This window comes from Schistocerca americana, chromosome 6 (genome assembly GCF_021461395.2).
Source record: "Schistocerca americana isolate TAMUIC-IGC-003095 chromosome 6, iqSchAmer2.1, whole genome shotgun sequence".
Classification (NCBI taxonomy): domain Eukaryota; kingdom Metazoa; phylum Arthropoda; class Insecta; order Orthoptera; family Acrididae; genus Schistocerca; species Schistocerca americana.
This window is the reverse complement of record NC_060124.1, coordinates 539,443,611-539,465,429: the sequence shown is the minus strand read 5'-3', so window position 1 is coordinate 539,465,429 and position 21,819 is coordinate 539,443,611. Positions and strand designations below refer to the sequence as shown.

The window sequence follows — 21,819 nt, the reverse complement described above, 5'->3', positions numbered from 1 at the left end:
GTAGACTTTATAACTAATGAGGAGGTATTAAATAGGATTGGGGATAAGAGAAATTTGTGGCACAATTTGATAAGATGAAGGGGCCGGTTAGTAGGACATGTTCTGAGGCATCAAGGGATCACCAATTTTGCATTGGAGGGCAGCTTGGAGGGTAAAAATCGTAGAGGGCGACCAAGTGATGAATACACTAAGCAGATTCAGATGGATATAGGTTGCAGTAAGTACTGGGACCTGAAGAATTTTGCACAGGATAGAGTAGCATGGAGAGCTGCATCAAACGAGTCTCAGGACTAAAGACAACAACAACAACAACTGTAGAAGGTTACTACATGAGTATTTCTTATCAAATTAGGGGATAAAAAGACGTTATTTAATTGTAAAATTACTTCTGAATTTCACAATAAACGTCAAACATTTATTTCTTATATGTGTGCAAGAGAGGCTAAAGTCTTTTTAAAGTCTGATATTCTGATATTTCATTCTCGTATCAATTTTTACATTAATTTTTATCTCCTACTCTTTAGGAAGATCTGGTGTGGTCCCTTGGATGCTACTGATCGTAGAACCATTGGAAACACAGATAATCCTAACACGACGACCATCGCACAAAAACAGTGTGCCACAGTTACATTTCTTCCTATGAATCTCCTTCAGGAAATGAACGTCGTTAAGAGTGGTGAAGATTTATCGCGTTGGCAGTAATTTCGCGGCCCACCATGCATAAGGGACCACTCGTCCGAAATCTGGCCCTTGCAGTTGATTATGTATCAAGATGCACTACATGAATTTCACCGAAACCAATTTCAAATAATTTTCTCGTTCTTTTATCTTTTAATTCATTAATCTGACATACAATTAGTAGAGGAATAAGGACAACGTTATACGAGGCTTGCCCAGAAGACAATGTACCGCATTTTTTTCTCAGCCGAAAACAATGCTATGAATTCGAAACGTTACGTACGTATTATTTGAAGAATCTTAAGTGACTGCGCCAAGTTTCCGTTACTTCCGACAGATAGCGTAGCTGCAGAACGGTTTCTAAATGGCGTCTGTAGGTGATGTACGTTACAAGCAACGTGCCGTCATTGAATTTCTCACCGCCGAGAAGGAAACTGTGGGGAAGATCCACAAACGCTTGTGCGAAGTCTATGGAGCACCTGCTATCGACAGAAGAAGTACAGTTAGTCGCTGGGCACGGAGGGTGACGTCATCAGAAGGCGGTTCGGCGGAGCTCCACGATTTGCAGCGGTCGGAGAGACCATCCAGGCCTGTTACACCTACCATGTTGCAGCGAGCTGACGTTGTCATTTGCGAGGACAGGCGCATTACGACCTGGCAGTTGGAACTGCATCTGTCAATCGGCAGAGGAAGTGTGGCTGCAATTATCTGCACTCTTGGATATTCAAGGATTGGTACCGACAGGGCATACATCGCTTCATGAATCACAGCATCACTATTATGCTATAGCACCGTCGATATATCAGCAGAGTTTATAACTTCACTGTACTATAAAATCCTCAGAAAGTCTTGGAAATCGTAAATAAAGCCCACCAATGTGTTATTAAAAATGTCAGTTACTATCATCAAACAATGGAAAATCCAGGATAAAATAATGACAATATTTTGAAAAGGACAAGTTGCTACTTACCATATTGCGGAGATACTGAGTCGCAGATAGGCACAGACTGTCAAACAAGTAAGCTTTCAGCCAAAAAGGCCTTCATCGGTATTACACAACATACACACATACACAAATACACTCACGCAAAAGCCGCTCACACGCACGTGACCACAGTCTCTGGCTGTGGTCGTGTGTGTGACTTGCATTGGCGTGGGAGCGTGTGTGTATGTGTATGTTGTCTGATACCGATGAATGGTTCAAATGGCTCTGAGCACTATGGTCCTCAACTGCTGTGGTCATAAGTCCCCTAGAACTTAGAACTACTTAAACCTAACTAACCTAAGGACAGCACACAACACCCAGCCATCACGAGGCAGAGAAAATCCCTGACCCCGCCGGGAATCGAACCCGGGAACCCGGGCGTGGGAAGCGAGAACGCTACCGCACGACCACGAGATGCGGGCTCTGATACCGATGAAGGCGCTTTTGTCTGAAAGCACAGTTGTTTGACAGTCTCTGCCTATCTGCGACTCAGCATGTCCGCAGTTTGGTGAGTAGCAATCTGTCGTTTTCATAATATTGTCGGATACTGTCATCTGTTTTTATGTAAAAACCAAACACATCGTCAAACAATGTGCTTAAAAAGATCATTTACTGGCATCTGTTTTTGTGTATTTTGAAAACACCTCTTCAGTTTGTACAACCTTTGGCTGAAGAGGGGCTTTATCCGCTGCTAGCACGCATCTTCGTGGGAAACTGAAACACAGTAACAAAAAGACCTCGTAATACAATTTATGTATTTCATTCAGTAAACTACCTGTGCATCCTCTTCTGAAATTTTGATTTAGGAAAGTTTTATTCAAATACAAAACTAAACCAAACTCCGTACGAACAAGCCTTGGAGGGCCAACGCTTCCGACCGACAGCCGTGTCATCCTCAGCCGATAGGCATGGCTGGGCGTGGTTATGGCGGGGCGTGTGGTCAGCACACCGCTCTCCCGGTCGCTGACAGTTTTCGTGACGGACGCCTCTGCTTCTCAATGAAATAGCTCCTCAGTTGGTTTCACAAGCTCGATTGCCAACAGCGCTCGGCAGATCCGGTCACCCTGCCAAGTGCTAGCCAAGCCCGATAGCGCTTAACTTCGGTGATCTGACGGGAACTGATGTACGACCGCGGCTGACATTTAGCCTTTTATCTAACAATGTCAATAGCAAATGAATAATTGGTCAGTAAGCCACCAAGGGATTAACTTTTATGTATGGGAGCCTCCTCATGTAAATCCTTGAGGTCGTGGTTCACGCAGTGCTGGAATTGAACCACGGCCTGTGTTACATAACATAACGCCACGTTACTGTACTGATTTATAATTCTGACGTAATCTGCCTGACATCTATTTTAATTTTTATACTGACTTGAGTTGTAGATCTGAGGATGGCCGACGTTGGCTGAAACAGATCATTTATTTTTCAATTACTTTGATTGTGTCGGACAATGACGTATTCTCAAGGACAATGTCTACTGGACGACGTTACTCAGCAGTATGTAGTTACTGTTATTTCTCAAGTTTGGTATCGGGCAACGTTGATTACTATCATTATCTAAAGACAAATTGATAAAACACGTGTTACTGACAATCGATAAAAGAAGCAAGACTGCCAGTATAGTTTGGAGACCACTTGCTCATAAGATACTGCGGCCATCAGTAACGTGTAATGTACTCCGCCGCTGATGATGAGAGAAGTCGAATAACTATGCGGCCGTGCTGCAATCTTTTTACAGGAACAAGGATCTTCCCTTAGAGCTTGTTAATCACTGTTACCCGCGGTTCATTTACTCCTCACCTCCGAAACGAGCGACAGGAAATTGAAAGTGATTTCACTTCTGTACTTAAGATCTGGAAGAGAAGATATACGAGTCCTATCGGTCCGATCGGTCGCAAAATGGAAACCCCCTGTGAAAATCAAGAAGTTTTATTTGTAACAGTTAGCTACACGTTCCACCTACTTCTCTAAATGGTCGCCGCTCCGATTTAGCCATTTGTTGTAGCGTTTCACCAATACCTTGCAATACCCTCGTCATAGAAGCAAGGTGCCTGTGCTTTCTGTCAATTCTCTACGCTGATCTACAGGTCGTTGTCTGTGCCAGAACGTTGTCTTCATGGCTAGCGGTTCATGTGAGCAGAGATTAAACTCAGGGAGAGTCAATTACGGGCTCTATTGCGGGTGATCAAACACTTCCCATCGAAAACGCTGCAGTAGCATCTTCATTGCCCCTTCAGAGTGCGGCCGAGAGTTGTCATGAAGAAGTAAGCGCATGACAGTTATGTGGGCTGCATGACATCAGGCTAAATCTCACACCAGGCCCTCGTATTTGGCGGGGGACACTGTTGTTCTAGGCATCTTTACCTGCTCACTGTGTGCTCAAAACTGAAAACAGAAAACAGCGACGTGAAGCGATGGGCTGGCGTACTAGAGACTCTGTTCAACACGTCTGCGTGAACCTTCATTGGATTTTCACTGTGGTCTGCATTTCGCACCCCATCGGACCTTACTTTCCTAACAGCCCTCGTACAAGTAAACAGTTCTGACATGAAGGTAACACGCCATTTTGTGCATTGTGTGTAAAAGGCAAATAATTTATGAAACAGAGTACGAGTTTGTTATTTAAACTAAATGCTGTCCAATTAGATGTTATTGTGTTTCTTATCCAATCACTGTGGGAATTTTCGAGTGCTTCCATTCTAACTAAAGTATTTCCATTTTGGTAGGTGGTACCTAACGCAAAGATTTTGAAAATTGCTTCACAATCGACATTATGAAATAAAAAGAACAAAATAAAGGGCTACATTAACCTATACTATGCGAGCTGCTGCGATGAGGTTTGGAAGATCAAATAGTTTGGTAACCATTTTCATCAATCGTCATTAGAAAGACATCTTTGGGTGATTCAACACAGTTCGCAGCTCGTGGTCGTGCGGTTGCGTTCTCGTTTCCCGCGCCTGGGTTCCCGGGTTCGATTCCCGGCGGGGTCAGGGATTTTCACTGCCTCGTGAAGACTGGGTGTTGTGTGATGTCCTTAGGTTAGTTAGGTTTAAGTAGTTGTAAGTTCTATGGGACTGATGACCATAGATTTTAGGTCCCATAGTGCTCAGAGCCATTTGAACAATTTTTTTTATTCACATTTTCTAGGGAGACGGAAAGAACGTGGAAAATAATGATCTTAAAAAACGAAATGGCCAGCGCGAAATCACAAGGGGAAACAGCCAGACATATGTATCGGTTACACAAAGATTACAGCCTTTCACTTTTACCATTCAGGAACGTAACACTAAAGTTTTGCAACATCGAATGAAGTATGATTTCATGGGAATTACGCATCCCGAAATCTGTTACATATGAGTTAATAAATTTTGGAACAACACAGCTGATGAAAAAGCGAATTGAAAAAGGAGAGGTAGCATAGTAAAACAAACCAGACTTTGTACTTGGCGACGGGGGTGGCACTGTATTGTTACCTGCAGCAGGGGGAACTAGGACGAAACGCAGCAGGTGAAACTGCATTCTGGCCCTCAGAGGATAACGACTGCGAATACCACAAGTGTAACCTAACAGACAGCACTGTTTACCTCGTCGCGCAGGGAATACGAAACCTAATCTACATCGATATTTACATACGCACTCCTCAAGCCACCGCATAGTGCGTGGCGGAGGGTACCCTGTACCACTACCAGCCATTTCCTTTCCTGTTCCACTGGCAAATTTTCTCAGCAGTGCTTCCAGAAAAGAACATCGCCTGGCCTTCCAGGGATTCCCATCTGAGTTCCTGCAGCATCTCCGCTATACCTGCGTGTTCATCGAAGCTACCGGTACAAAATGTAGCTGCCCGCCTCTGAGTTGCTTCAATATCTAGCTTCAATTAGACTTGGTTGGGATCCCAAACATTCCAGCAGTACTCAAGAATGGGTGGTGCTAGCGTTCTATATGCGGTCTCCTTTGCACATGACCTACAGTTTCCTGAAATTCTCCCAATAAACCGTAGTCGACCATTTGCCTTCGCTACCGACATCCTTACAAGTTCGTCACATTTCATATTTGTTTGGATGGTTACGTCTAGACATCTAATCGGTGTGACTGTGTCAAGCAGCACATTACAAACAGTGTATTCAAACATTAACGGATTGTTTTTTCTATTGACCTGCAATAACTTTCATTTTTCTTCATTTAGAGCTATCTGTAACTCATTACACCAACGGCCGGCCGGAGTGGCCGAGCGGTTCTAGGTGCTACAGTCTGGAACCGAGCGACCGCTACGGTGGCAGGTTCGAATCCTGCCTCGGGCATGGATGTGTGTGGCGTCCTTAGGTTAGTTAGTTCTAAGTTCTAGGGGACTGATGACCACAGCAGTTAAGTCCCATAGTGCTCAGAGCCATTTCAGCCATCACACCAACCATAAATTTTTTCCAGGTCGTCTTGTTTCCTTCTGCAGTTACTCAACGATCACACCTTCAAGTATGCCACAACACATCAACAAACAGCTGCAGATTGCTACTCACCGTATCTGTTAGATTATTTGTGTATACAGGGTGTTACAAAAAGGTACGGCCAAACTTTCAGGAAACATTCCTCATACACAAATAAAGAAAAGATGCTATGTGAACATGTGTCCGGAAACGCTTAATTTCCATGTTAAAGCTCATTTTAGTTTCGTCAGTATGTACTGTACTTCTTCGATTCACCGCCAGTTGGCCCAATTGAAGGAAGGTAATGTTGACTTCGGTGCTTGTGTTGACATGCGACTCATTGCTCTACAGTACTAACATCAAGCACATCAGTACGTAGCATCAACAGGCTAGTGTTCATCACGAACGTGGTTTTGCAGTCAGTGCAATGTTTACAAATGCGGAGTTGGCAGATACCCATTTGATGTATGGATTAGCACGGGGCAATAGCCGTGGAGCGGTACGTTTGTATCGAGACAGATTTCCAGAACGAAGGTGTCCCGACAGGAAGACGTTCGAAGTAATTGATCGACATCTTAGGGAGCACAGAACATTCCAGCCTATGACTCGCGACAGGGGAAGACCTAGAACGACGAGGACACCTGCAATGGACGAGGCAATTCTTCGTGCAGTTGACGATAACCCTAATGTCAGCGTCAGAGAAGTTGCTGCTGTACGAGGTAAAGTTGACCTCGTCAATCCAGCCTATGACTCGTGACAGGGGAAGACCTAGAACGACGAGGACACCTGCAATGGACGAGGCAATTCTTCGTGCATTTGACGATAACCCTAATGTCAGCGTCAGAGAAGTTGCTGCTGTACAAGGTAACGTTGACCACGTCACTGTATGGAGAGTGCTACGGGAGAACCAGTTGTTTCCGTATCATGTACAGCGTGTGCAGGCACTATCAGCAGCTGATTGGCCTCCACGGGTACACTTCTGCGAATGGTTCATCCAGAAATGTGTCAATCCTCATTTCAGTGCAAATGTTCTCTTTACGGATGAGACTTCATTCCAACGTGATCAAATTGTAAATTTTCACAATCAACATGTGTGGTCTGACGAGAATCCGCACGCAATTGTGCAATCACGCCATCAACACAGATTTTCTGTGAACGTTTGGGCAGGCATTGTTGGTGATGTCTTGATTGGGCCCCATGTTCTTCCACCTACGCTCAATGGAGCACGTTATCATGATTTCATACGGGATACTCTACCTGTGCTGGTAGAACATGTCCCTTTACAAGTACGACACAACATGTGGTTCATGCACGATGGAGCTCCTGCACATTTCAGTCGAAGTGTTCGTACGCTTCTCAACAACAGATTCGGTGACCGACGGATTGGTAGAGGTGGACCAATTCCATGGCCACCACGCTCTCCTGACCTCAACCCTCTTGACTTTCATTTGTGGGGGCATTTGAAAGCTCTTGTCTACGCAACCAAATGTAGAGACTCTTCGTGCTCGTATTGTGGACGGCTGTGAGACAATACGCCATTCTCCAGGGCTGCATCAGCGCATCGAGAATTCCATGCGACGGAGGGTGGATGCATGTATCCTCGCTAACGGAGGACATTTTGAACATTTCCTGTAACAAAGTGTTTGAAGTCACGCTGGTACGTTCTGTTGCTGTGTGTTTCCATTCCATGATTAATGTGATTTGAAGAGAAGTAATAAAATGAGCTCTAACATGGAAAGTAAGCGTTTCCGGACACATGTCCACATAACGTATTTTCTTTCTTTGTGTGTGAGGAATGTTTCCTGAAAGTTTGGCCGTACCTTTTTGTAACACCCTGTATACAGGAAATGGTCATATTATTGTTCCCTGCGGCACTCTGATGAATATTCGCCGTCGAGGACAACGTACTGGGTTGCATTATTTAAGAGGTCTTAGAGCCACTCGCATGCCTGGGAACGTATTCTGTATGCTCGTATGTTGGTTAATAATCTGCAGTGGGCCACTGTGTCAAATGCTTTTCGGAAACTCCGGAATATGGAAACTGTCTGTTGCGTTTCATCCGTCGTTCGTAGGATATGATGTGAGCAAAGGGCAAGCTGGTTTCACACGAGCGATGCCTTCTATACATCAATTGACGCCTTTAACTTTGTAGTTCTGTTCAAAGTTCAGTAGAGTGTTATTGTGGGTATGCCTCTGAATATTAAAGTATTACGTAACACAAATAACTTTTTCATTTACTCAGCTATCCCCTGACAACTGCAAAAACTCCTCCTGTTTCACATATGCTTCCCGAGGATCCGTGGACTCCATGACTCCTGATGTTTTTTGTACATCGTCAAAATTTTTCCATCAATATTTCAACGGGTCTGATGCGGCCAGACAAGGTTTCCGCTCTTGAGCAAGTCGCTTCTTCTCAGAACAGCATCTGCACCAAACGTGCTCTGCCGTTTGTTCTGTATAATGGCTATCCCATTTCAAATCGGGCGAAAAACAAGAAAACTGACTCGTATTTTTTAAAATCACCGATAATTTTTACATGTCTCAATTGCTGTAGAAGGAAACACCTTTCATAAATTTGTTTTCGAGCTAAAATTCGATAAAGTAAGCGTTATTTACCGAACGCGAAAATCCGTCTGTCATGCATCTCAAGAACGTTACATCGGCTATCAGTCAGCTACAATTCATTTCGAAGCTGAATGTCTGTTGCTGATGGAGGTATACAGAAATAACAAACAGTAATTAAAACAATTTTCATAAAGGTTAATCTTAGTTAGGCTTGAGCCTCTTTTTATTAGACATTGATCTAAGTTTCAAGTTTTGTGGCGCCCCTTTTCCGAAATGTGGAAAAATTATTAACAAATAAGTTAAACATTTAAGCTCAGGCCATAGTTTTTAGGTTGAGATTGGCTGCCGTGAAACATAAACAGCAAGTCGATCAACAACGGGGGCACCATGATTCATGGGAGCTGCCGCTGTTTTCAAGTACTTTTGCTACTGCTTTCCATAAATAGATATAGATTCCACAGATAGATATAGAAGCTACCATAAAAAAGTTGACTAATACTGTTTTTAAATGGAATGCTGAACAACATGGCATGATTTTTATTCCGTTAAAAATTGAGTTCTTGTAAAAAATATGAACATGATGAAAATTACATTACATGTAAGTTCTAAAAATACCGCATTAATACCGCCTCAGACAATATAATATTAATTCCATTTTGAATTTTTTTTGAGACGTTTACTTTGAATAGTTTATGAGTCACGAGTCTCAGAATCGCTTGGTTTTATTAAATTTCGGTAACGTTCACCCTTAAAAAACCGGGAAACACTTGTTTATCATAACTGCGAGTTTGCAAGAGATAAGATCTATTAACATGGCAGAAACCTAAATCTCTAAAAAAATATACGAGGATTCCTGCTGTCTGAAGTGAAAAGTAACAGCCCGTATTCCAACCTACGTCTATGGCTTCTGCCCTCTGCGACTGCCTCTAGTACCAATGCCGTTGTACTGTGATACCTACATGTCCTATCATCATGTCCATTTTTCGGTTAGTATTTTCAACGTATTTTTCTGCTTGCCGGTTGTGCGGGGAAACTTCAAGCTGCGTATAAGTTTTATTTAAAGATAATGACAAGTCGTTGCGACGTCATAAGTTGAAACTCAGTGACAACTAAAGTCAGGCCACTTCTGGTTAAGGTGACTGCTCGGGAAAGCAGGAATTCCTGATCAGAATCTCGGACTAGCACTAATTTGAATTAGTCACGGCATATTCATTACACAGCGTATAAAAAATTTATTACCAGTTGTCACCGAAATCATTTAATCTCAGAACATGTTTACTGATTTCATCCGCGTTATCCAAATCATTTCATTTGAGCGAATCTAATTAAGTTGTTGTCACGGTTGTCAATTTTTTTCCTAATCAAAGACATGATTTTCTACGAACCTGAAACAAACTCAACAAAATCAGTATTGTCTACCCTTCCTTTCTAACGTTAGAAATTATAAAGCATTAGAATAGTCCGGCAAAAAAGGCATTATAGATAACTCAAACAGCCACTAAAAGGCAATGAAGAAACTCTTACATTATGCCTATTTATTGTCTAGAATGCGCTATTCAAACAATCACACAATTAGCATTATTGTATTAACATCGTGTTGTAAAATATTTTTAAAATAACTTTACAGTTGTGAACAAAATGCTAACTGTACATCTTGGAAGCCTATGCAATATTCATACACCCCCGTCGGAGGATCGAGTCCTCCTTCGGGTATGTGTGTGTGTGTGTGTGTGTGTGTGTGTGTGTGTGTGTTGTCTTTAGCGTAAGTTAGTTGAAGTAGTGTGTAAGCCTAAGGACCGATGACCTCAGCAGTTTGTTCCCACCACAATTCATACAAGGTCTTACCGGCTTACTAACTCACACGACAAACAAAAGCTTTCCTAACTTTTCTGGAATCCTAGTAAGTCTCCTGTCAGGTAACACATTTTTCATCTGAGAAAATGATCGCTCAGCATCTGCAGAGGTAATTAGAGCATCTCGAAAACGCTGACCTATTGGATTGTCATCTTGTAGAACTTTTTAAATGTTTCTAAGTTTGTCAATATCTGAATTTTTCGAAAACACTATTTAACACTTTTCCCTAAATAACGAACCATATTTTCTTAACACTGCACTATGCACAATTTTCATTGACTTCGTGGAAGGCTGCCCTGTTTCTTGAAGCTGGCAGATCACTTGCGGCAGGAAACAGAACTCGACTGTAATGTAAGTTAAGTCCCTAATGATTATTCACTTGTCTTGAGCGCCAAAAATATTTCTTTATTTAACTTCTTATGAACGTTTCGAGTTACCCTCTCATCAGATCTTTTCCTTCGATACACATTACTGTTAAGTCATCCTCACTGATGAAGATTCCAGAAGTTTCTTTTCTGCTACAACTGAAGATGCTCCATTCTCAAGAGCGACGACGTCTTAGCTGTACTCGTTAATTTTGAACCGTCGTAAACTGCTGCTCAAACACAGGACCTCCATCCGTTTACGATACGTTGAGGGGACAGAGGTATTTCTGATGCAATGTCCTTAAATGTCTGAATCCTTGACGGGGTTTTCACGAAGATCTTTTTAATAACGGACATCAATTTGATCCCGAAACGTCATGTGAAAACAATGTGCTTCGTAGGTCACTTGGAAGCATGTTGGGAAATAGCACTTTTAAAGTTGTGACAGCTTTTTTCATGTACGGTGTACGGTGCAGCATCTGAGACGAAAAATAGCACAGTACCCTACCAAATTTCTTCAGGCCACATTACCTATAGTGAATTGGTAAATAACTTGCGATAGTTTAACTGTTAACTTTTTCTAGACACTCTGCGGTAAGCAGGAATGTTTTTATTGTGTCATTCTCTGAAGAGTTTAATGGTCCAGTAATGATCTTTTCAATAAAACGACCCTTTGCATCAGTTGAATTGTCGATTCAAATCCAGATATTTTTATTTTTCACTGCATTTTAATGATATATGCTACTTCATTGTAACATTCACTTATGTATCACTTTCGCGAACGTGACTCACTGGGCACAGATTCGTCCGCATACGACTCCGAAAACTGTCCTAATTTAGGATTATGTAGTTTCCATAACGGGATTCCTGCATCATTGAAAGCTCTAAATAAGTCGAATGCAGATTGTCATTTTCGACTCTGTGTTGTGATTACCGTTGGAAGTCAAGCGAATCTTCTTTGACTTATCCTTGGTAAGTGAATTTTTGTATTTGGTTGTATTGATAAGTAGAGAAACAAAATATTTCTTTCCATAGCTCATTGACGGCTCCTATATTATGCACAGAAATATTCTACCGTCAGTAGAAATTTTGTTGGATCCGAAAATATTGATGCAACTTCGCTGTTTAACGCGTAAAGAAACACTGAATTTTTCCGCGTTACTACCTGCCTTGTACAACAAGTTCGCAATGAAAACTGAAAGAAGGAGAAATTTAGAAAAATACTGAAACCACGTTTTAGCTACGGTACCTTTTGTTGCTTTTGAAGGAGGTATCATCCGACAGGAAGCCAAGTAAACACGAGCGACATTTAAAACCTTTGTCTACTGTTGCCTTTTTTTACGGCGACATTCATTACTGTTTTCAATAATAAAGGAATAAATAAATTCAAGAAGGCAAACACGAGGCATTTATTTTGGTAACTAGGCATTTATGTAAGAAAGAAAGAAAAAGGCAACATAAAACTATGGCATTCAAATCACAAAAATGTGAATCGTACAGATCGACGTTCAAATAGAAGGTGGATTTAACACGTTTAAAAAGGCATTGTGTCAAAATTCCAGTCTCTGATAATAATCTTGTTATGCCATGAATAAACCTTACACTATTTATTATTAATTCTGAATTTTGCTTCTCATGCGGCACTGTACTTCATTAGTTTCGCAGACCGGCCCAAAATCCAGTTATGTAAATGCGTCACTGACTAAAAATTGTACAATAGCGACAACCAACATTGTTCCGATCGTCACATCTTATATAGGTCAATTCTAGTTACCGATCCAAGTCATTCTATGATTCATTAATTAGATCATTTTTTCAGCACGTGTGTGCACTAAACTGTAGTCTAATATGATTTCTGCATGTTTAATTGTTCTCTGAACTACTACAAAGAAGTTGCTAATATTGGCTTCGGTAACTAGAATTGACCTACATAGAATGTCAGTCCCAGTTACCAATTAGAATTTTTGTTATACACCGCTGTAGTTTTAGAGAGCAATTACATATATAGAAATGGTATTACAACTGCAAAAATAATTTACATATGAATCATGGAGCGGTTGTAATCTGTAGCTTGAATTTACCTACATAGAATAATTCTAGTTATCGATACCAATATTCTTTATTTTTTGTAGATATTCGTTTGTCATGTACTGGCTTTTCTTTTAGAATTAAGTGTGTTGGTTTCTCCACATTTTATGCTACTGTTTCGTATTTGTGGTCATTCATTTAATTTTTCCGTTTTTCTAATACATTTTAGTTTCTCCCCGCCCCAAACCCTCATTTTCCTACGTTTCTCCCGTTAGATTCAATCATTAATATAAAATTAACGCTATTTTATGACAGTATGACTTCACCATGCGCTTTACTGTAATGCAGTTTAAAGATTCTCTGTGCTTTTCTAGTCGCATATAGTACGAGAATACTTCTTTGCAGACTTGAAAATTTGTTTTTAATTCATGTTCTTAATTATTTTCGTTATCTTCAGTTCGTTTCGATATAATTCATGACTAAGTAAATAACTGCGTGAATGTGATAGTAATATTATCGTATGCTACATTCGTTCGTTTACGACTATGATCCATTGATTTCATAGATTGCCTACACATAGCGTCTTTGCCCTACGAGACCCACGAGAAAGACAGGCCGCGGCGCGTACGTCACGAAGGTAGTCCTGCGCTCGCTCGCTAGCTCAAATCAGCAGACAAACTACACCTGTTAACTCGTAACTAGGTGTGTCCGTAGAAACGAAAACTGAATCTTCTACTGGAATCCGTTATTATGGAATCTGACTGTTATTAGTCCTATAATGATGGAAAGTCCATGGGCCCACTTATAATTTGTTACGGCTGTACTGGCGTACAGTAAAATAAAATCAAGCTAAAATGATTATCAGTTGCATAAGGCATCACTTCCAGCATGTAATGAGTACTGTTAAGCAGAAGAGACTAAATGCTATAAACAAGTCGTTATACAATTTAAATCGAATATCGATCTTAAATTAAATTTTGCTGTAGTACTGTTAATCAGTAAGACTTTATAATAGCAGATTCCAGTGGAAGATGCAATTCTCGTTAGTACTTAGACGACCAACTGCGAGTTAACAGGTTTAGAATGGCATTTTGTCTGTTGAGCTGAACGAGCGAGCGAGTTCAGGACTACCTTCGTGACGTACGCGCCGCGGCCTGTTTTCTCGTGGGCCTCGTTTGCCTTAGGTATGACATCATTGCTCAAAGCCGACGAGCGGAGTCGGACACTTAGAATTTATGCACGCTCGCGGACGTATCAGTTCCGCCTGCCGACCGAGATCCAGTTCCGTTCTCTCCAGTGGGCCCTCAAAGTCGCCTGGCTGCGATACCAGGTCCCCCACGTCTCTACTCTTGGAATAGGCGCGAGAGGCCAGAAGTGTCCTGAACGATGTTTCGGAAGGCGAAGTGGTGGTATGGTTAGTGACCCAGCACCTAAGTGCTCCGGCTAATACGAGCAACTGGGAACGTCCGAAATGATGTCGGGATGTGGCGATGTGGGCGTTGTTCACTGGGGTTGTGGAGGTTGGAAGGATATTTCCAATTTCATGTCTGCGTCAAATGAATTTGTCATTGATTTTCGTGGGTGAAAGTTATATCTGTGCAGTTGTGGGACTGGCAATGGTCAGTTTTGTAGTTAAAGGTGTACCGCTGATGGTGGTGCAGTTGGTAGGTGCGGGCGGATTTTGTTTGTGTGACAGTGCAACAAACCCTTTGCTGTGTTGAATGGTTTGATGTGCCACCAGTGAGTGTTAACCTCTGTTGCCAGCGTCCACGTGTCTTTTGTTCCATACGAGTGCCCCGTTCCCAGTAGGGATCGCCCTGTGAGCCAACCCACGGTTGCCAGGGCTGTGGAGCGTGGAGAAAGTGATCGCGTTGTCTCCCATGACGCAGCAGTGCTGGGCTCTGGCCCTTGATGGGATGGTCCTGTACGTGCTAAGGAGTAGCGCAAAGGCTGCTCTGCGGGGGTGGTCCCAACTACTTTCATCTTTTGGCGCTTAAACCTCTCTATCGAACACTCCACATCGCCACTGGAAAATAGGTCAAAGTGGTCAAATAGGACTAAAAAGGTGTGTTAGGCCGTTTGATGGGTAGAGCTGTCTGTGTGTGGTTCTATAGTTCAGTGTACTTCTTATCTGGCTAAAATCTGGACTAGCACATTTTCTGTGGCTTCTGTTGTGGTGGACGCTATGCTTGCCTTGCGTGGGTGTCTTGAGTAAGCGACTATTGACCATAAAGAGTTCGTAAACAGGCCTGGAGAGGGCAAACGAAGGTGATCCCGAGATTGACAGAGGGTATGCCAGAGAGTGAAGGATTGGGCTGATGCTGGACGCAAGCTGGACGATTGTGCACCACAGATTCCGCGTCCATTGTTGTCGTCTCCAGCTTTCATCCACTACATTCCCCGGTAATTCTCAACATCCAGATTGGACGTGATCTTTTAAATGATGGAACAGAATTATCGCTGTTTTTTGCACTAGTCTTAACAGAGTTCATCTCGTTCTGTTCCACAAATCTGGAGCATGCGGAATAATGGCTGAAGTGAGTACACTATGGGAAATTACTTTCTTTTACATTCAACTGACACTTAGTGGGCGCCACATTTCAGTCGAGCAAAATGTGAAGCATGAGGATCTTTGACCGGCACGCTTACGCAGCTGGAGTTCTAACCCAGCTCAGATAAGGATCACTGGGTACAGCGATCACCAGTGCAATATCTTTGAATAAACTGGAAGCAGTCTTGATCGCTTAACTTTTTTAATGGTGACCGGTTTCGGACTTTTTATCAGATCATCTTCGGACAATGAATGTCTGCCGGAGGCAGTGGCGCATGGCAATCCCAGCCACAAACAAGAGGATTGTCATGCGCCATCACCCCCGGCAGACATTCATGGTCTGAAGACGATCTGATATAAAGATCGAAACCGGTCTCCACTAAAAATGTTAAGCGATCAAGATTGCTTCCAGTTTATTTATAATAATTTTAAAAAAATGGCTCTGAGCACTGTGGAACTCAACTTCTGAGGTCATTAGTCCCCTAGAACTTGGAACTAGTTAAACCTAATTAACCTAAGGACATCACACACATCCATGCCCGAGGCAGGATTCGAACCTGCGACCATAGCGGTCTTGCGGTTCCAGACTGCAGCGTCTAGAACCGTATAATAATTACAGATCGCTGTTTTCCTATTTAAGAACTATGTTCTTTAAAATGTTAAATCAATATCTTTGAGGTCACACTCCCTCTCAAACTCTCTCTGTCTATCGATTTATCTATCTACCTCTTACTCTTCCCCCTGTGTAATTGCTTTCTCTCGTCGCCTATCCCTCCATTCTCCCTGAGGAAGAAATTGACCAAAAGCTCTCTCTCTCTCTCTCTCTCCCTTCCTCCCTCTCACTGTCCTCTCTCCCTCCCTCTCTCTCTCTCTCTCACACACACACACAGTTCCCTCTTTGTATTTGCTTCTTCCCATCGTCGCCACTATTATCCTCACTCCCTCTGTTCCTTTCTCTCTCTCTCTCTCTCTCTCTCTCTCTCTCTCTCTCTCTCTCTCTCTCTCTGTATCTATCTCACTCTCTCTCTCTTCTCTCTCTCTTCTCTCTCTTTCTCTATCTCTCACAGTTCCCCCTTTGTATTCGCTTCTCACTATCCCCACTACTGTCCTCTCTCCATCTACCTCTCTGTCTTTCTCTCTATGCCTTTTTATTTGCTTCCCGTCGAACCCACTAGTGTCCTTTCTCTCTCTCTCTCTCTCTCTCTCTCTCTCTCTCTCTCCCTCTATCTCACAGTTTCCGCTTTGTATTTCATTCCCATCGACCCCACTAGTGGTGGCCCTCCTCATGATGGGCTCAACCTCTCTCTCTGTTCTCCTTGAAGAAAGTGACCAAAATCTCTCTCTCACTCTCTCTCTGTCTCCAGCCTCTCCCTCTCTCTCCACCCTATCCTCTCTCTCTCCTCTCTCTATCTCTCTCTCTCTCTGTGTCGCCGGCCGCGGTGGTCTAGCGGTTCTAGGCGCTCAGTCCGGAACCGCGCGACTGCTACGGTCGCAGGTTCGAATCCTGCTTCGGGCATGGATGTGTGTGATGTCCTTAGGTTAGTTAGGTTTAAGTAGTTCTATGTTCTAGGGGACTGATGACCACAGATGTTAAGTCCCATAGTGTTCAGAGCCATTTGAACCATTTTTTTCTCTCTCTGCCACACACACATACACACACACACACACACACACACACACACACACACACACACACACTCAAACGGTCCCTTCCTTTAGTTTCCCCACGCCATTCCAACAGGTGAGTACCCTCTCGTGCTAGGGTCTAGTGGACCTGCCACTCTTTCCATGTGTTTCACTGCCTCTTCCTCTGTTCTCGCTGAGGAATGAACTGATAGAAAGCTATGACGGCAGTAAGCCTGGTGGTGCGTCGCAGGCAGGGCTGAGCGTGCCGTGGTGCCGAGGTGCACAGTGCTGGTGGTGGTGCTGGTGGTGTTTACCGGGTCCATGAGGCCGGCGAGCGGCAGCGGGTAGGCGTCGTCGCCCGCGGCGGCCACCAGCTTCTCGAGCGCCTTGACGGCCTGGTCCACCGGCGGCCACTCTGCCCTCGCCGTCAGCGCCAGCAGCTTCAGCGACGCCTCCCGCATGCCCGCCGTCGCAGAGCCCGGCTTGCCGCCGCTGCCCGAGGAGCCCGTGTCCCCGGACGTCGACAGCCGGTCCCCTTTGGCCGAGTCCCGCTTCTCGGCGTCCTCCTTGTCTCCGCTGCCGCCCCCGCCGCCTCCGGCGCCCGCGGTGCCGCCCCCGGCGCCGCCCGCGCCGTTCTTGCCTCCGGCGGCTGGTCCGCCGGCCTTCTTCATCTCGGATCTCGAGTCGGGCACCTCCTCTCAGGAGCACCTTTGGTCCACAACGTGGCGTCCACCACACCGAGACGTCCCCGCGTCTTCCCAACTACTCAAATGGGTCGAAGACGCGCCGAATGAAGCACTTCAGTCATACACATCTAAGGCCGCAAGTAAGTCCAGTCTGACGTATTTTTCGCCAAATCTCCGCACAGGAACGTCGTCGTAGAAGACTGGACCAAATGACAAGAACGTCTCCAGGCAGATACGTAGTGAGTTGAAAACTTGTACAATTATCTTGCACGATTCGCCAAGCAACGTTCACAAATAATTCATTCGATAAATATAGACTGAGTTGAGAACGAAAAAAAATTGTGATGGTATCTTTATAGAGGCCTTGCGATATATATACGTTTCATCGATGCACGCTCCCAAAGAAGTTTAATCAAGAACAAGTGGCAAGATATTCTCTAAAGTATACACCAGAATCGAGCAACGTTTAATGGAGACAATCTCCCAATTCCGTGTGGCAGGCACCAATTAATTGGCCTTCAGATTCAAAGTCTGATAATTATCGCACAAAATTCACTGTCCAAGTGGAAGCGTGCAGAAAAATCCAGAATACTGATTTACGTCACTGTGGAATAAAATTCGTAGCTCATTGTTGCTTTATGTCGAGAAGAATGGCTAAAAGTTACGCCGACAGCAGTACAACTTTCTCCTTATTTACAGTTATCACAGTAACAAATCAAAATAACGTAACTTCACTTCACAGAGACCAGTAAACTGAAATTATTTATTTCACGTTAAGAAGGCTAGTCTCTGATAAAATTAAAGTCTGGAGAGCAACAAATCTGGCAAGAATGATGTAGCAATTCTTTAGAGCGGAAACTCTTGTATCATTTCACTGTACATGACAAATGTTCTTCACCTACTATATCAACATTCTTCATCTACCTGTCTATAAGCACGCAGAAGTGTTTATTTTGATGTTCATGGACAACAAAGCGTCACGTTGTATTAGACGCGGACTAGATACCTAAAATTTTCATTAAATAATTCTTTTTTTATAGTAGGTTTCGAAAAGGATTTCAGTGCATTGCGCACAATACCCGTGCACAAAATTAGCTGCTTGACTAGTCCACAGTCCAGGCATCCACTAGGCTACAACTCGACAAATTCACTCACATTTTCAGTCGCATATTGACAACGTCAGTGCGACACATACACACCTCAAGGAGGTCGTGTAGCATGCAACACGTAGTAACACCTCATACGCTTAGTTGATATTATAACTTTTTCTGACTACTTATATGGTGTACGAGAATGCACAGGCGCTCTTGAGTATCTCTGTCTTGAAAATAACACGTTACATACTTGCAGCCTTCCCACTAGATGATATTTTTCGACTTAAATTGTTCTCCATTCTGGCAGATTGGTGAGTGTACTGTTCAAGATATTTTTCTCGGCATTTCTGCCTGCTCTGTATTGCATACAACAACAGAATCGTTACAGGAGGGTCTGTTTTGAGGTATACACCGTTGAAAAATTGTGACAGCAGTTATTCCTCAATATATAAATACAAGTAGCGGAAGTGTTCCTGTTTTCCAGAAATGCGAGGAGCTAAAAGCGCACGCTAGGCGGCAAAGAACTTGACACAGATTGGAACGGCTACCGCTTACGGAACAGGTCACTGCCGATACTTTTTACGACCGCGGCACGGAAAGCCGTTCTGCAGTTGCAAAGCCACAGCGCTGGTCCCCGTAGCGGTAAAAAATCTGTCGAGTTGCACAAGTTCGAGCGTATTTTTTTCCGTTTGCGGATAATACGTGTAATTCTGACAAAGTTTCAACCTGCTCACTTTGCGTACTGCCACTGGCGAAAATGTACTGGTCACACGTCACTTGCAAACTACCACAAAGTCACGTGCAGTGGTCGCTTTTCGTCACACGTAAACCGTACAGCACATTCTGAGTTTGTGCCAGTTGCAGTCGGTATCACTCAAGTGGGGAATGACGTCGGCGCAGTACTGCACTGGCAGCCAGCAGCCAAGTTTCACGCGTAGCGCCGCAGCGTAGCACCGCGCGGCGACAGGGTGTCGATGGCGGGTCCACAGTGCGTGCGGCGCCGGAACCGTCGGGTCGAGATGACTCGGCAGCTGTCGCGGGCCGCGGTCGCTGGAAGCTATACGCCGGCGACTCGGTGAGCGGGCAGCGCGGCGCAGATTTCTGACGATTGCCGCAAGGGGCAGCAGCGGCGGCGCTGCCAAGGAGTGGGGGCGATTTGCATGTGCCGCCGGCGGCGCGAGCCAATGGCTGGGGGTGGGGGAGGTGGGGAGGGACGGCGGCTTACTGGGTCACCGGAGATGAGCCCAGCGCGCCCAACGCCCAAGTCTGCTCAACACAGACTGTACAGGGGCAAATCAATAAGCAGATGCCTTTATAAGAGAGTCTTACTAGATTCCTAGGTGCAAAATGTAATTATATAAAGAAACAGACGCTATGTTGCCTATTTTTTTTATATATATATAGAGTTGCTTTCGGTCTTCTAGTCTATCAAATAGTTGTGGCTACTCCTCCTTTTCGTAGTTTTTCGTGGGTGCTAAATTTTAATTTATTAAATTGGTGGGTGACGATGTCTTACAAGGGAACCTCCCCATCGCACCCCCCCCTCAGATTTAGTTATACGTTGGCGCAGTGGATAGGCCGTGAAAAACTGAACACAGATCAATCGAGAAAACAGGAAGAGGTTGTGTCGAACTATGAAAAAAATAAGCAAAATATACAAACTGAATAGACCATGCGCAAGATAGGCAACGACAAGGATAATGTGAGCTCAGGAGCGCCGTGGTCACGTGGTTAGCGAGAGCAGCTGTGGAACGAGAGCTCTTTGGTTCAAGCCTTCCCTCGAGTAAAAAGTTTAATTTTTTATTTTCAGACAATTATTATCTGTCCTGACATCCACAAGAAAACCTAAATCAGGCAAGGTAGAAGAATTTTTTTACCCATTCGCCAAGTGTACAAGCTAGGTGGGTCGCCAACATATTCCTGTCATGTGACGCACATGCTGTCACCAGTATCGTACAGAATATATCAGACGTGATTTCCTGTGGAGGAATCGGTTGACCTATGACCTTGCGATCAAATGTTTTCGGTTCCCATTGGAGAGGCACGTCCTTTCGTCTACTAATCGCACGATTTTGCGGTGCGGTCGCAAAACACAGGCACTAACCTTATTACAGTGAACAGAGACGTCAAAGAACGAAGGGTCAGATCATAACTTTGCGAAAATAAAGGTTTCACTCGAGGGATGACTTGAACTAAGGACCTCTCGTTCCGCAGCTGCTCACACTAACCACGGGACCACGGCGCTCGTCAGCTCAATCTATCCCTGATGTTGCCTATCTTACGCATGGACTACTCAGTTTGTATATTTTGCTTATTTTTTTCATAGTTCCACACAACTTCTTCCTGTTTTCTCGATTGATCTGTGTTCAGTTTTTCAAGGCCTATCCACTGTGCCAACTTATAACTAAATCTGAGGGGGATGCGATGGGGAGGTTCCCTTTTAGATCTCCAGGGTCGTGTTCAGTTTATTTTTATTTAAAGCTGGGAGGACGAGTCACAAACTTCATTAAAATCTCTTGAAACAGGAATAGTGGACGTAACGTAGCGTGACATAGTCGTCAATTGTTTATTAACCGCCGGCCGGGGTGACCGAGCGGTTCTAGGTGCTACAGTCTGGATCCGCGCGACCGCTATGGTCGCAGGTTCGAATCCTGCCTCGGGCATGGATGTGTGTGATGTCCTTAGGTTGGTTAGGTTTAAGTAGTTCTAAGTTGTAGGGGACTGATGACCTCAGAAATTAAGTCCCTTAGTGCTCAGAGCCATTTGAACCAATTTTTTTATTTATTCATCAGTCACGATCATCCTCATCCATGTTGGAAAAAGTCTTAAAACAAAGGTTACTAGGATTTTTTTTTGTTTATTAACCAAGTTCAGTCAGTTCGATGAACAAATAGCAGTTGTTTAAATTGGAATTAATATCAAGCCCTCAGAACTGAAAATAAATGTCTTGACACCTTATATTTGTCGTA

The 21,819-nt window shown here is 43.8% G+C and overlaps 1 protein-coding gene across 1 annotated transcript in view; it reads right to left on the bottom strand.

Moving 5' to 3' along the window:
* Positions 1-17,741, bottom strand: part of LOC124620278 (eukaryotic translation initiation factor 4B2-like) — a 193,484-nt gene extending 175,743 nt beyond the window's left edge. Inside the window, exon 1 of the mRNA XM_047146946.1 lies at positions 17,385-17,741. Coding sequence (XP_047002902.1) covers positions 17,385-17,741 — 357 coding nt within the window. The remainder of the gene's footprint in view (positions 1-17,384) is intronic.
* Positions 17,742-21,819: the final 4,078 nt, after the last annotated feature.